Genomic DNA, 13,985 nt, shown 5'->3' with positions numbered 1-13,985 from the left:
CTCGTTAACAGTCATTCGGATGTGTCACACGCTACGACATCTCTAACGATGCCGGATGTGCATCATGAATTCCGTGACCCCGACGACATATCGTTAGATATATCGTAACGTGTGATGGGGCCTTTAACACTTTGGCATTGGTGAAAGATAAAGTCAACGTGAACGCTGACCCTACATTCAGAACTTAAATTGTGTTGAACTTGAGAATTTGGAGTGGGAAATGATGAATATCAAACATTATAATAAGGAAATATAATGTCAGGCAGTGGTGAGTAATGGAGGACCCATGGAAGCATCGGTAATCGGTGCAAAACGGCCGTTGTCCATGTGCACAACATCCTTGCACCCTCCCCTTATGCCTGAATAAACAGCATTCTGAAAAATCTACAGACCGGTGAGTGCCTCATTTCTCTTCATATCTGAAGGTGAATAATGGAGGATTACATGGGGAAATTAAATGGTTGATTGCCCATATGATGTTAACTCAACAAAGAGATTGGTGTTCTATAACCCCTGGTTAGGGGTAAAGAGGGCTTGTAGCATCTCTGTAAATCTCCAGATAACTCCTGGTATATAGTTTTTGCTTTTCCAGAATTTTAATATCTGAAATATTTTATTTATGAGATGTTTCTTCTCACAGTCCTTTCATCTAGATGGTGCTCTACATCTTCATTACTCATATCGGTCATTATAGTTCAAAATTTGGATAACTTTTGAGAACAATCCTTCTAATAGCTTTTATAACTTCCTTGTTTCTTAAGCTGTACACCACTGGATTCAACATTGGAACCACAGCAATATACAACATTGAGAACATTTTATCCTGTTCTTGAGTGAATTCAGTTTCTGGTTTTATATTAAGGCTAAGAGATGTTAGCCAAAACAATATGACCACGGTGAGATGAGAAGAACAACTGGAAAAGGCCTTTAACCTGCCTGATGATGTCTGGATCTTCATAATGGTAGAGATGATTAAAATGTAGGAAATAAGAATGAGGATGAAGGTGGAGAATCCTAAAATGACACCGTCTAAAGTTATCAGAAGGTCAACACTTGATCCTTCTGTAGGACATAGTTTCAGTACAGATTTCATATGACAAAAGAAATGATTGATGTTGTGAGAATTGCCGAATGATAATTGTGAGATTAGCAATGGATAAATGACTGCATTTAACACACCAAGGCTGAAGGAGAAGATGGATAGTGTCAAACATGTCTTTTGGCCTATTACAAGAAGGTAGTGTAGAGGTGTACAAATAGCCACATATCGGTCGTAGGCCATAGAAACCAGGATGAAAAATTCTGTCCCGAGACAAAACACGTAAAAAAATATTTGTACAAAGCATCCTGAGTAAGAAATGGTGATATCACCAGTGATAGTTATCACCATAAGTTTTGGCAAGATAACAGAGACATATATGATATCCAGGACTGTGAGGTTACATAGAAAATAATACATGGGTGAATGAAGATGGGAGGTCAGACATACAATGATAGTGATAAAAGTATTCCCCAGTACACACAGCAGATACAGTAACAGGATGGCAGAAAAAATGACCACCTGAAGGTTTCCATACCCGGTAAAGGCATGGAGGTAGAATTCTCTATGTATTGAGTGGTTATGGACATACATGTCTTCCAGTCAAATCCAATTAAACGTTCCTGGAAATCATACAGAAAAAGTAGCAATATTGTAATCATTCTCATCAATATTTATATATTTATTTATTTTTTTTTACAGTGAATGTATTCATAACCCTGGACAAAAAAACCCCAAAACATTTATACGTCATCTCAAAAAAGGCCAGTTTTCTTGGCATGACTATTGATAATTATTAAGAACTGACTAAAAATATTTTTTCAATTGAACATCACAGAAAAAGAAATAGCCATTACCAACGCCCAGATAATTCTTCTATTTTCCATTAGGTCTATCACATCACATGATTAAAAACAGACTAGCTGAATCCTTCTAAGCTTTATATAGAAACAAAAAATCTATTTTCCCTCTATGAGTCATCATTACAACTACAATGTGTTTTCAGTGAAGATCTGTAGTTCTAATGATGATTCATGCAGGGAAAAGATATCTCCTGTTTCTACAAAGAGCATAGAAGTGTTCAGCTAGTCTGTTTTTAATTATGTCATAGACCTAATGGAAAATAGATTTAACAGGTTAATAAGACAAAATGAACAAAAGTAAGTACACAGTGCTATATGATATATCAATTGCAATAGATTGAGGATAAAGATAGTGTAACGCCTGCCTGGATCACAGACACAGATTGGCTGTAAAGGGAGGCCAGAGGAAAGTCACTCACGAAGCAGGACCCTGAGAACTCTGGAACCCTTTAACCCCTATATAGGGATTTGGAATTATACAGAGCCCCAGAGATCACCACCTGTGGAAGGCTGTAGTCCATGGTAGTCAGGCAGGGTCAAAAACCAGGGAATGCAAAACAGTAACAGAATCGGCAGGCAAGGGTGTAGTGAGGAGACAAAGCAGAGGTCAAATCTGGGACTGGCAGCAAGGTACAAAAATGACAGGCAGGAGGGTAGTCAGAACACAAGCAAGGTCAGCGCACAGGAATCAGAATACAACAGCACAGGAACCAGGAGTACAAACTATCTCTGGCGGTGGTCAGATGACAGGAAGGGGAATAAGAAGGATGTGGTGTCTTCTCATTGGCTGCAGGTAAATGATGGTATACTGCAGCTGGAAGACACATGCCACCCACAGTCAGCCAGTGGTACTGCAGGTTCCAGGGAAACCCAGCCTAGTGGACGACCGGAGCCTGCACCCAGCAGAGCCACTGGCACCGACTCCTCTCGCATCACCAGCACTATCCACGGTGGGAACACGGCATCACCTGGTGATCGGAGCAGAAGTCGCAGGAGCGGACTCTGAGGGGACATGACAAATAGTGATGGGAGTGCTTTTTCATGGCATAGAAGGCATTACAGACTTTCAGTGGGGCTGGGTTCAAGCGTACAACATTTACGGTCAGATTACAGATCACAAAGTGTGGAAACTCAGGCTAGGATAACACCGCTGGTCTGGACATTATGGTCTATACTCAGGCTGTATATGTTGAATGTTTGAATCCAAACTAATATCCTATAGAAAGTCTTCAAAACACAACAGCCACTAAGTGCCACTAGATGATAGACAATACAAGAAAAATGCTCAAAATAGCAATTGTGCAAAATGAAAAGAGCTAATTCTACATTATGTAGTATTACATAAGACCTTCTGTCTGCCTGTAGCCACCACATGGTAGAGCTTCATGCCTACAACCTTATACGTGCAGCTCCCATAGATGTCTGTAGTAGACATAGTAAAACATTCTTTATTTACCAATGTTATTAACCAATCTTTAGACCATGTCAGAATTGTATAAAATTACCATTTAGCTTTTTAGTTGTTTTTTTGTTACATTGGAAAATATAAAAATAATAATATAACAATATAAAAATAAAATATCAAATCTTTGAACCAACACAGATTGTAAATAAATCATAAACATACGAGTTAATCAAAAGATATTGTTGTTTTTCTACCCATTTCTTCTATTACATTTAAAAGGTAATGAGTTTTTTAAGAATTTTTCTTTCCTAATATCAAATCAATTCCTTTCGACAATTGACAATTGATTTTATTGTTCAGAGATCTTAATACAGTACAGGCGATATCTAGCTAAAATCAGAAAAAGAAAATGCGATTGTTGCCCTAAATACCTCCATACACCGCATGATCTGATACTGTATCTCGTGGAGATGTCACAAATTACATACAGTACAGAACAAAAGTTTGGACACACCTTCTTATCTCTAGAACAACTATTAAGAGGACACTTGTGCATCAGGCCTTCATGGTAAAACAGCTGCAAGGAAACCACTGCTAAGGACAGGCAACAAGCAGAAGAGACTTGTTTGGGCTAATTAACACAGAATGGACATTAGACCAGTGGAAATCTGTGCTTTGGTCTGATGAGTCCAAATTTGAGATCTTTGGATCCAACCACCGTGTCTTTGTAGAAAAGGTGAATGGATGGACTCTACATGCCTGGTTCCCACCGTGAAGGATGGAGGAGGAGGTGTGATGGTGTGGGGGTGCTTTGCTGGTGACACTGTTGGGGATTCATGCAAAATTGAAGGCATACTAAACCAGCATGGCTACCACAGCATCTTGCAGCGGTGTGCTATTCCATCCGATTAGCGTTTAGTTGGACCATCATTTATTTTTCTACAGGACAATGACCCCAAAACACCTCCAGGCTGTGTAAGGGCTATTTGACTAAGAAGGAGAGTGATGGGGTGCTACGCCAGATGACGTGGCCTTCACAGTCACCAGACCTTAACCCAATCGAGATGGTTTGGGGTGAGCTGGACCGCAGAGTGAAGGCAAAAGGGCCAACAAATACTAAGCATCTCTGGGAACTCCTTCAAGACTGTTGGAAGATCATTTCTGGTGTCTACCTCTTAAAGCTCATCAAGAGAATGCAAAGAGTGTGCAAAGCAGTAATCAAAGCAAAAGGTGGCTACTTTGAAGAACCTAGAATATAAGACATATTTTCAGTTGTTTCACACTTTTTTAAGTATTTCATTCCACATGTTTTAATTCATAGTTTTGATGCCTTCAATGTGAAACTACAATTTTTAGAGTCATAAAAATAAAGAAAACTCTTTGAATGAGAAGGTGTGTCCAAACTTTTGGTCTGTACTGTATGTGAAAAGAAGGGACTGTATAACTTAGTACAGAGTATTAGACAGATATTTGCCACTTTGTCTGTTGGGTGATGAAAATTGTTTGAAAATCACTAAGACTGGGTAGTAAAAGAGAATGCCCTCTTGGTGGCAAAAAAAAAAAATAATTCTGAGGTTATTAATATCTAAGAAAATACCTGCCTACAAAATTTGAAAAAATATCTTAAAAAATGTGGCTTTAAAAGAAAAGTTTCTTAAAAAAATAGAAGAATAGAAGTAAGATATTTGTTTGGTCCCCTCCTGGTTTTGACTTAAAAATACTGATACAAAATATTACTGCTGATAAACATCTAATGCAAAATATTCAGTGTACATTTGTATAATTGTGTACGTGACAGATACCATAGTGTTATACCTGAGTAGTCAAGATCCAAAATGCTCTGCTCTACCGGGACAGTACAGCTCGAAATATATCCATTTGAACTCGTCTAGGGAAATTATCCCAGCTGATTTATCTAGCCTAATGTAAAAATGATGAGTCTTAGCATTTATGAATTTTAATGTTTGTTTTATTTAGATTTTTAATAAATTCCAATATTGCTATACATATTAAAAACGTAATTAATGGCAAAAGCCATACAACTACATCAAGGTGTCCCTAAATATGGATGGACCCTATCACTTGTGTTTTACCTCTCTATGCCACTGATCTAAGGAAGCAAAAGGAAAACAAGGAATTAAAACCTTTTATTTGAAATAAAACAAAAAAACACCCTCTTTTACCTCTTTATTAACCTCAAAACCCCTGCAGGTCCGACGTAATCCACACGAGGTCCCACGACAATGCCAGCTCTGATACATCAGTACTGACAGTGCACGATCATGGAACATGACTGCCTGCTGTGAGTTTGAGGTTGAGAATGAATGAGCTACAGCTATGAGTGGTGATGTCACTGTGGTTAGTTGCAGTTACCGCTAAAGGTACCCACAATCCTCCACCTGTGACCGCAGGTAACCTGACCTTAGAGGACCTTAGGTGACCTTATTAAACTCAGTGAACTCACCTGCATCTCTTGTCAGAAAACTGCAGGATTTTTTACCAAGAGATGCAGATTTGGTCCAGAAATTTGTACACCATATTACCATATTCCTGCACCTATTCTACACATGCTAACAAAATAATTGCATCACTACCGCATCATATGTGGTCAGGATGCATTCTTTGCCAGGAGGTGTAGATTGGGTGCATGAATATTGTGTAAAAAAAAACAACTCATCACCAATTGTGCATCACTTTGCCCAAAAATACAAAAAAAAAATGTTTTTTTTTTCTGCCAGGAGGTGCAAATATGGTGCTGAAATGTGATGCACCACACTACACCAAATTGGTGTCAAACTTTTTTTTTCCATTTTTGGGCTGAGAAATGTAGATTTGATGATTAAATTTTAACACCATATTTATGCACCCAATCTACACCTCATAGCAAAAAAAAAAAAATTCATCAAATCGCATACCATATAATGCGGTAGTGATGTGTTTTTTTGCCAGGAGGTGTAGATTTGGTGCAGGAATATGGTGTACAAATTTAAGCATCAAATCTACATCTCTTGGAAAAAAAACACGGTTTCCTGAGGTGAGGTCACTGATTTTATGGAGGTCACCTGAGGTCAGGTTACTTGCAGTCACAGGTGGAGGACTGTGGGAACCTCCAGCTATAACCACAAATAACCTGAGTGACATCATGGCTGATTGCACCGCTCAGTCTCTACCTGAAGTATGCAGTGGGTATTCATGCTCCATGTTCACACTCTGTGACTTTGTGAAGGTCCAGGCTATGAATCAATTGTCCATATAATAAGATCATCTGTGTTTGTATGACTTTTGTTCAGATGCTGATGTACATACAAGGATGTGCCTTTGGAATGTGTCATTGAAAAAAATTATACTAGGCTGAACAATGCAAGTATTCATAACATACTGAGAGAATTTATAATCTGTTGGTTCACACCATGTGGAATGTGGGATGTTGACTCCTTGTTCATGCTCAGCAAGGTATTTACAAAGATAATGAAGCCAAAATGTATAATGAACAAAGAAGTATTCAGTAGCTGATTCAAACTGGTATTAGGAAGCCATTAGCAGGCTGATGACATACTATATAGACTTTACTGTTTATCTCTGACCAATCAGAGACAATGTTGAACTGAATAACTGTGTGTATTTTATAATATACGTATTAGAAGAGCTTTGAGCTTCTCCCAGATAGAGACACGTCTCTGTGGTCATTTTTCCTCATACATACATCTATGCAGATTTGATTTGGACTCCGACTCTGTGACCCTGAAGACCCCTTAGAGGTCTCCCCTGACAACTTCAGATATGTAGCAGAGCTGGATTCATCTTGAGACCTCGTGTTGATTATGTCGGATCTACAGGGGTGTTTGGGGGGATAATAAAGTGCTGAAAGAGGGGGGACATTTGTATTTTTTTTTATATAAAGGATATTTCGGTGTTTATGTTTATTTACTTAAACCTACAGATTAGTAATGGTGGTCTCATAGACTCTCCACATTACTAATTTATGGCTTAGTGGCTGTTATTAACCCTTTATTACCTAGATTGCCAAAGCACCAGGGCAATCGAGAAGAGCTGGAAAGTGCTTGGATTAGTGCATCTAATGGATGCAACAATTCAGTGAGGCTGCAGGCTGCTATTTTTAGGCAGGGGATCGGTCCAATAAGCATGAGTCTCCCAAACCTGAGAATACCAGCCCCCAGCTGTCAAGCTTTATCATGGCTGGGTATCAAAATTGGGAGGGACCGCAAGCTGGTTTTTTAAAATTATTTAGTTAAATAATTAAGAAAATTATTTAGTTAAATAATTAAGAAACAAAGTTGCATGTGGTTCTTCCTATTTTATTTAATCTTCTAGGTGCTAAGTTATAAAATTTGCAAACAATTAAACAAATACTATACTTTTTGTTTTATAAGACGTACCCCAAATTTAGAGGGTAATCAGGTGGCCCTTGCTCCAAATTTTTAGAGGGTCATTAGTTTGCCCTCACTTCAAATTTTTAAAAGGTAAACAGGTATCTCTTGGTCAAATCTTTAGAGGGTCATCATGCTGACCTTGCTCAATATCTTTAAAATCTAAAAATGTTGAGTGAGGGATGCCTAATGACTTTAAAAAGATTTTCAGCAAGGACCATCTGATGACCCATAAAAATGTTTGAGTGAGGTCCGCCTGACAATCTGCTAATGATTTTGAGGAAGAGCTGCCTGATGACCCTCTAAAGATCTTTAAAAAATGTTTACAGGGTCATCAGGAGGCCCTTGCACAAAATCTTTTGATGTTCATTGGGGTGCCCTCGCTCAAAAATTTTAGATGGTCATCAGGCGGCCTTCGCTCAATTTCTATTATGACTCATCAGGCAGTCTTTGCTCTAAATTTTAAGAGGGTAAACCGGCAGCTATTGCTCCAAAGTTTTGGAGGGCCATCAGGTGGCAGAGGCTTAAAAGTTTAAGGGGATAAACAGGCGGTGTCACGGGGTCCTGCTCCCATATCACACAATCAACAGAGCGAGAGATGGCGGTACAATCCAAAGAGCATTTATGCCAAGCAAATCAAATGGTCCATAACATAATCCAAAAAACAGAGGGTAAAATTAGTCCAGTAACATAAATATTGTCCAGTAAGCAATAAATATCCAGGTCTCTCTGAGAAGCCAGTTTCTCCCAGAGGTTCAATCTTCCTGCTTCACTCTTGAAGTTCTCAAACAGACTGCCTATGCCCCAGGTATGCAAAAAGGTTACAGTAGGTGGACTCTAGGCCCACCTCCTCAGACACCCAGGGACGGAAGCGCCACAAGAGACTATAACCTTGATTACTTACAAACAATACAATGTACACAGAAGCAGTACAAATAATGGACAGTGAACCAAGCTTAAAATAAGAATCTGTACAGCAAGAAACACCTCCTCCATATCCCACCATCACAGGCGGTCCTTGCTCAAAATTTTTAAAGGGTCATCAGGCGGCAATCATTGCAAATTTTAACAGGGTAGACAGGCGGCTCTTAGTCAAAATCTTTACAAGGTCATTAATTGTCCCTCTCTCAAAATGTTTAGAGGTTAATCAGGTGGTCCTTGCTTCAAATTTTTAGAGGGCCATAAATTGGCCCTCACTCAAAATTTTAAGAGGTTAAGCAGGCATTTCTCGGTCACAATCTTTAGAGCAAGGGACGCCTGATGATATGCAAAAGATTTTCAGCAAGGGCTGCTTGATAACCCTCTAATGATTTTAAGCGAGCATTGCCTGAGAATCATCGCTTAAAATCTTTAGAGGGTAATCAGGAGACCCTCGCAAAAAATCTTTTGATGGTCATCAGGGGGCTCTTGCTCCAAATTTTTAGAGGGTCATCAGCTGGCCTTCTCTTAAATTCTTTTAAGGGATATCAGGCGTCCCAAATTTTAAGAGGGTAAACAGGTGGCCTTTGCTCCAAAGTTTTAGAGGGTCATTATGTGGCCCTTTCTTAAAGGTTTAAGAGCATAATCATGCGGCCCTATGTCAAAATCTTTAGAGTCATCAGGCAGCCCTCGCTCCAAAATTTTAGAGGGTCATCAGACTGCAATAATGCGAGATAAATGCAGCACACTTAAACTACACCATTGCTTAGTCAAGCTCAGGCCACACCCCCATTTTTGAAGACCAAAATGCAAAAGGGTCCAACCCCCCATACTGATGGCATCAATATTAAGCTTTATATACTCCTGCACCATCATCTCCAGTCGTTCACGATGTGTCACACTTTTACTCTGTTTTGCTGGTACACGGGCAAGTCTAAAAAATATGTACCACAACTCACAGGAATTGCTTCTGCTACTTAAATTGCTGCTACTAATGTTTCCATGATGACAACTCGACATTACCGGGGTTGGAAGTCTAGAACAACAATGCACACTGTGTGCCTCACTGCTGTCTTGGGGAATTGGGTTAAACCACTCTTAAGAATGTGTACAAGCTTGTGTAAATACTCCAGCATGTGCATGTCCCTTTCCAGGGAGGAACATATGGCAAAATTTACTCTTGTATCTAACAGATCCTGTAGCCAGCAATATTTTCTAATCAAAACTATATGGACATTATGTTGCAGATAGTGCAGCAAGAAGACACTCAATTGTCGGTTGCTTCCATAAGGTCCTAGGCTATGGTGTGTTGGTGGCGAGTAACACTCAAGCTTGCTTTCTCCGTCCCCTCCCACCAACCATGGACAACAGAGAGGGGACCAATATCTACTAAAAGATATCAACCACTGAGGACTCTCAGTTCTCTTAAACAATTTTTTTATTTCTACTGGCTAACACGGTACAAAAGATATATTTTACCTGTATCTAATTAACCTATATAATTTATATCAATGTTGCTATTTACTTCTTTTATGGTATTTGCTCATTTCTTCTCTCCTTTTGGATGTTTTCAACAAGATTGATACAAGGTCTCAGATTGAGTAACTGGCTTTCTGGTTTCAAAGGTTTCACAAGGAGATATTGGTTGCTTTAAACAATTTACTAACAACAATGATCTGACACTTGAGACACTTTACTGTCAGTTGTACCAACCTGCTGGCATTCTCCTCAGCAGCACCTCCTGTGATCAATTATGGTCATTTGTCACTCCTAATGCAGAACAGCATAATTTTCAGAGTTTGTCATAGCTTCTTTCTTATTAAATCTCTCGGCCATAATGTCCTGCAGTAGATGATTGGACTACTTGCGTGTTCTTGCTGCTTATTCTGTTAATTACTGCATTATAGTACTCTATACCAGAGTTGTAGCCATCTCTTGAGTGGCCTCCTCTTAGTACCCAGACACCACCTTTAAGACCCCTTTAAATGTGGACTATCTCCCATACCAAAACCCCTGTTCTTTATGAGCAGCACCTTAGACTCTACCTCAAGTCACCCAGTGGCATCTGTAGTTAGGCATTTCTTGACATTGGATTTTTAAAGACCTCGGCTGTTATACTACTTAGCAATAGGCATTGCATTGTAACATCTGTAAATATGTGGTGTCTCTAACAGAGTTAAAGGGAACCTGTCATCACGATTTAACCTGTAAAAGTAAAGGTATGTCCATAATGACCCTCTTGTACAGATTTAATAAATACCTGTAGTGAAAATATCTGTCGAGGGCGGCGGGGCGCTGCGTTCGCTAACGCTTGGGCCTGGCGCTGCTGCTGCGGCTGCTCGGTGGCTCGAGCGGTGGGCCAGATCCGGGGACTCGAGTGGCGCTCCTCGCCCGTGAGTGAAAGGGGTAGCTTGGTTTGGGGATTTAGTCTGTGACGCCACCCACGGGTCGTGGTGAAGGTGGGCACCACCGCTGCTGGTGACGGGGATCCCGGGAGCGATGGTAGGGAGCAGCTGGGATGTTGTTTCCCCCCTCCGTGGGTAGGAGTTGGTGGTCCCAGGGCCCGGTGAGGTGACGGGGGAGGCAGGGTTGGCAAGGTGCAGGGTCGCCTGGAAAGCGTAGTGCGGTGCCGGATGGCACGGTTGTACTCACTCAGCCACAAATGTACGCAAAGTCTCTGGTAAACCAAACGGCTGGATGGACGGGTCCCGCAGCCGGCTGCTGTGGCTTCTCCTGGACGGTTGGTGGTGGCTGCCTTTCCCTGCACCTTTGTGTATGTTCGGCTCCGATGGCTTCCCACCGGTAGCCCGCTCCCCAGCGTATATATGTGCCGGAGGAGCCCTTTTTCCCGCAGGCTCTGGCCCTTGGAACTATAGCTGTGGCGGTAGCTGTATTTCCTTCTGCTGGTCGGATGGTTGCCTTCTATCGGGACTTGACTGCTAGGAAACCCCTGGGGTTCCGGTCACTGACGGATTTGACCTTCAACGGCGACTCCAAGCCTGGTTGGGGTCCACAGGCCCTGCCTGTGTGTGCTGGCTTCACTTCGCTCCCCGGTTCGGTACCGGCGGGCCACCGCCCGACCCCGGTCCTACGGTTCCACGTTTATCCGCCTCTCCTGCAGACGGCCACCGCCGTCTGCCAACCTTGCTCTTAGTGCCCGGGCCACACACCCGAACATAGTCAGTTTACTCCTCCACTACTACTTCACTCCTCACTCTTGCACTTCCCTAACTGATCTGCTCTGACTTCCTTTTCCCGCCTCCAGGACTGTGAACTCCTCAGTGGGTGGGGCCAAACGCCTGGCTCCACCCCACCTGGTGTGGACATCAGCCCCTGGAAGGAGGCAACAAGGATTTTGTGTCTGGCTGATGTGCCTGTCTCGGGGTGGGGGTGTGTGTGTTGTAGTACCCATGACGACCTGGCTAGTCCAGGGCGCCACATATCCATAGTCTGGTTCTTTTTTAATTCACCTCCTAAGATGTTTTGGTGCATCTGTTGCGAGCAGAGGAGGGGACGCTGCGCTCACCCACTGCTTGGGTCCGGCTGCTGCTGCTGCTCGGTGGCTCGAGCGACGGGCCAGATCCCAGGGACTCGAGCGGCGTTCCTTGCCTGTGAGTGAAAGGGGGTGGTTTGGTTTAGGGATATTGTCCGTGACGCCACCCACGGTTGTGGTGAGGTTGTGACACCACCGCTGCTCTGGACGGGGATCCCGGGAGCGATGACAGGGAGCAGCTTGGATGTTGGTTCTCCCCTCCGTGGGTAGGGGGGTTGGTTGTCCCGTGGCCCGGTGAGGGGTAGGGATGGATGGCAGGCGGGTTACGGGGCCTGGTGAGGTGCAGGGTCGCGGGGGCAGCGCTGTGCCGCACGGCACGGTGGTACTCACTCAGCCAATGATGAATGCAAAGTCTCCGGTAAAACAAATGGCTGGATGGACGGGTCCCACAGACGGCTGCGGTAGTTCTCCCGGTAGGTTGATGGTGACTGCCTTTCCCTGCACCTGTGTTGTGTTTACGGTTCCAATGGCTTCCCACCGGTAACCCGCTCCCCAGCTTGGATGGATGCTGAGGGAGCCCCTTTTGCCCGCAGGCTCTGGCCCTGGGAACTGTAGCCTTGGTGGTGACTGTGTTTCCCTTTACGGTGTGAGCTGTTGCCTTCAATCGGGTCTTGACTGCTGGGAAACCCCGGAGGTTCCCTTCGCTAACGGATTTGACCAGTTTTACGGCGACTCCTAGCCTGGTCGGGGTCCGTAAGCCCTGCCGAATGGTGCTGGCTTCTCTTTGCTCCCCGATCTGGTACCGTCGGGCCACCATCCGTCCCCGGTCCTTACAGTTCACTCCAATCAGACTCTCCTGCAGACGGTCACCACCGTCTGCCAACCTTGCTGTTCCGTCCGGGCCACACACCCGGACGCCTTCAGTTTCCTCTACTGCCACTTCACTTCACTACTCCTCAACTCTACTCCAAAACTCATCTCCCTCCTTTTCCCGCCTCCAGAACTTTGAACCCCTCGGTGGGCGGGGCCAACCGCCTGGCCCACCCCCTGGTGTGGACATCGGCCCCTGGAGGGAGGCAACAAGGATTTGTGTTTGACTTCGGTGTGCCTAGCCGGGGTGTGGGGTGTGTTGTAGTACCTGTGACGTCCTGGCTTGTCCAGGGCGCCACACATCAGGGTGGGAGTGCGAGGCAAGTCTATGGATAGGGTCTTCGGCTCTGCCGTGATCTGCATTTGTTTGAGCCTCCTTCTTTCAAAAGTTGTGTTGGCGCCACCTTTGCTGCTGACAGCGTTTGTGCACATTCATCTCCCGGCATTCTAGAGCAAAATGTTGCAATGATGACAACTTTTCTTTAAAGGAAACCCCTTGCAACTAGTAAAGGTTAAGGCAGTCCTCTTTGGTCCAGAATACATTTGTGGAGTTCTGGTGGGATCATTATTCATTTGTACGAAAATTAAAATTGAACCCCTAGAATTCTGTCCACCCCTATCTTGTGAATAGGACTGTATATTTTTTTGCTTCAACATGTCAGCAATTACTCCATGAATGAGAGGGCGAACACTAAGGAACTTCTTGTTCTGTGGTTCTTCAGTTGCTCCAATCCCTTATAAATAAATCTTCTTCACCTCCAGATACTGAACTGCTGCCAAAGGCGTCTTCAATTTATGCTGAAACAAAATGTAAGGTACTCGTTGATTCAAACTATTAGAAACAGCTTCAGCAAAAATTCTACATGTCTTCCTGCTAAAACTAAGGGGCACTTTGCACACTACGACATCGCAAGCCAATGCTTGCGATGCCGAGCGCGATAGTCCCCGCCCCCGTCACAGCTGCGATATCATGGTGATAACTGCCGTAGCGAACATTATCGCTACGCCA

At 43.2% G+C, this 13,985-nt stretch overlaps 1 protein-coding gene across 1 annotated transcript; it reads right to left on the bottom strand.

Annotated features, from left to right (window-relative positions):
- Positions 1–688: 688 nt before the first annotated feature.
- LOC142302737 (olfactory receptor 5AR1-like) lies at positions 689–1,633 on the bottom strand. Its single transcript, XM_075343852.1, has one exon. The coding sequence runs from the start codon at positions 1,631–1,633 to the stop codon at positions 689–691; it is 945 nt and encodes a 314-aa protein (XP_075199967.1).
- Positions 1,634–13,985: the final 12,352 nt, after the last annotated feature.

Source organism: Anomaloglossus baeobatrachus, chromosome 4 (genome assembly GCF_048569485.1).
Source record: "Anomaloglossus baeobatrachus isolate aAnoBae1 chromosome 4, aAnoBae1.hap1, whole genome shotgun sequence".
NCBI classification, from domain to species: domain Eukaryota; kingdom Metazoa; phylum Chordata; class Amphibia; order Anura; family Aromobatidae; genus Anomaloglossus; species Anomaloglossus baeobatrachus.
This window is presented reverse-complemented; position numbering and strand designations above follow the sequence as displayed.

What these genes read in the sequence shown, in the direction of transcription:
- LOC142302737 (XM_075343852.1), bottom strand. Translation starts at nt 1,633, where the DNA reads ATGTATGTCCATAACCACTCAATACATAGAGAATTCTACCTCCATGCC.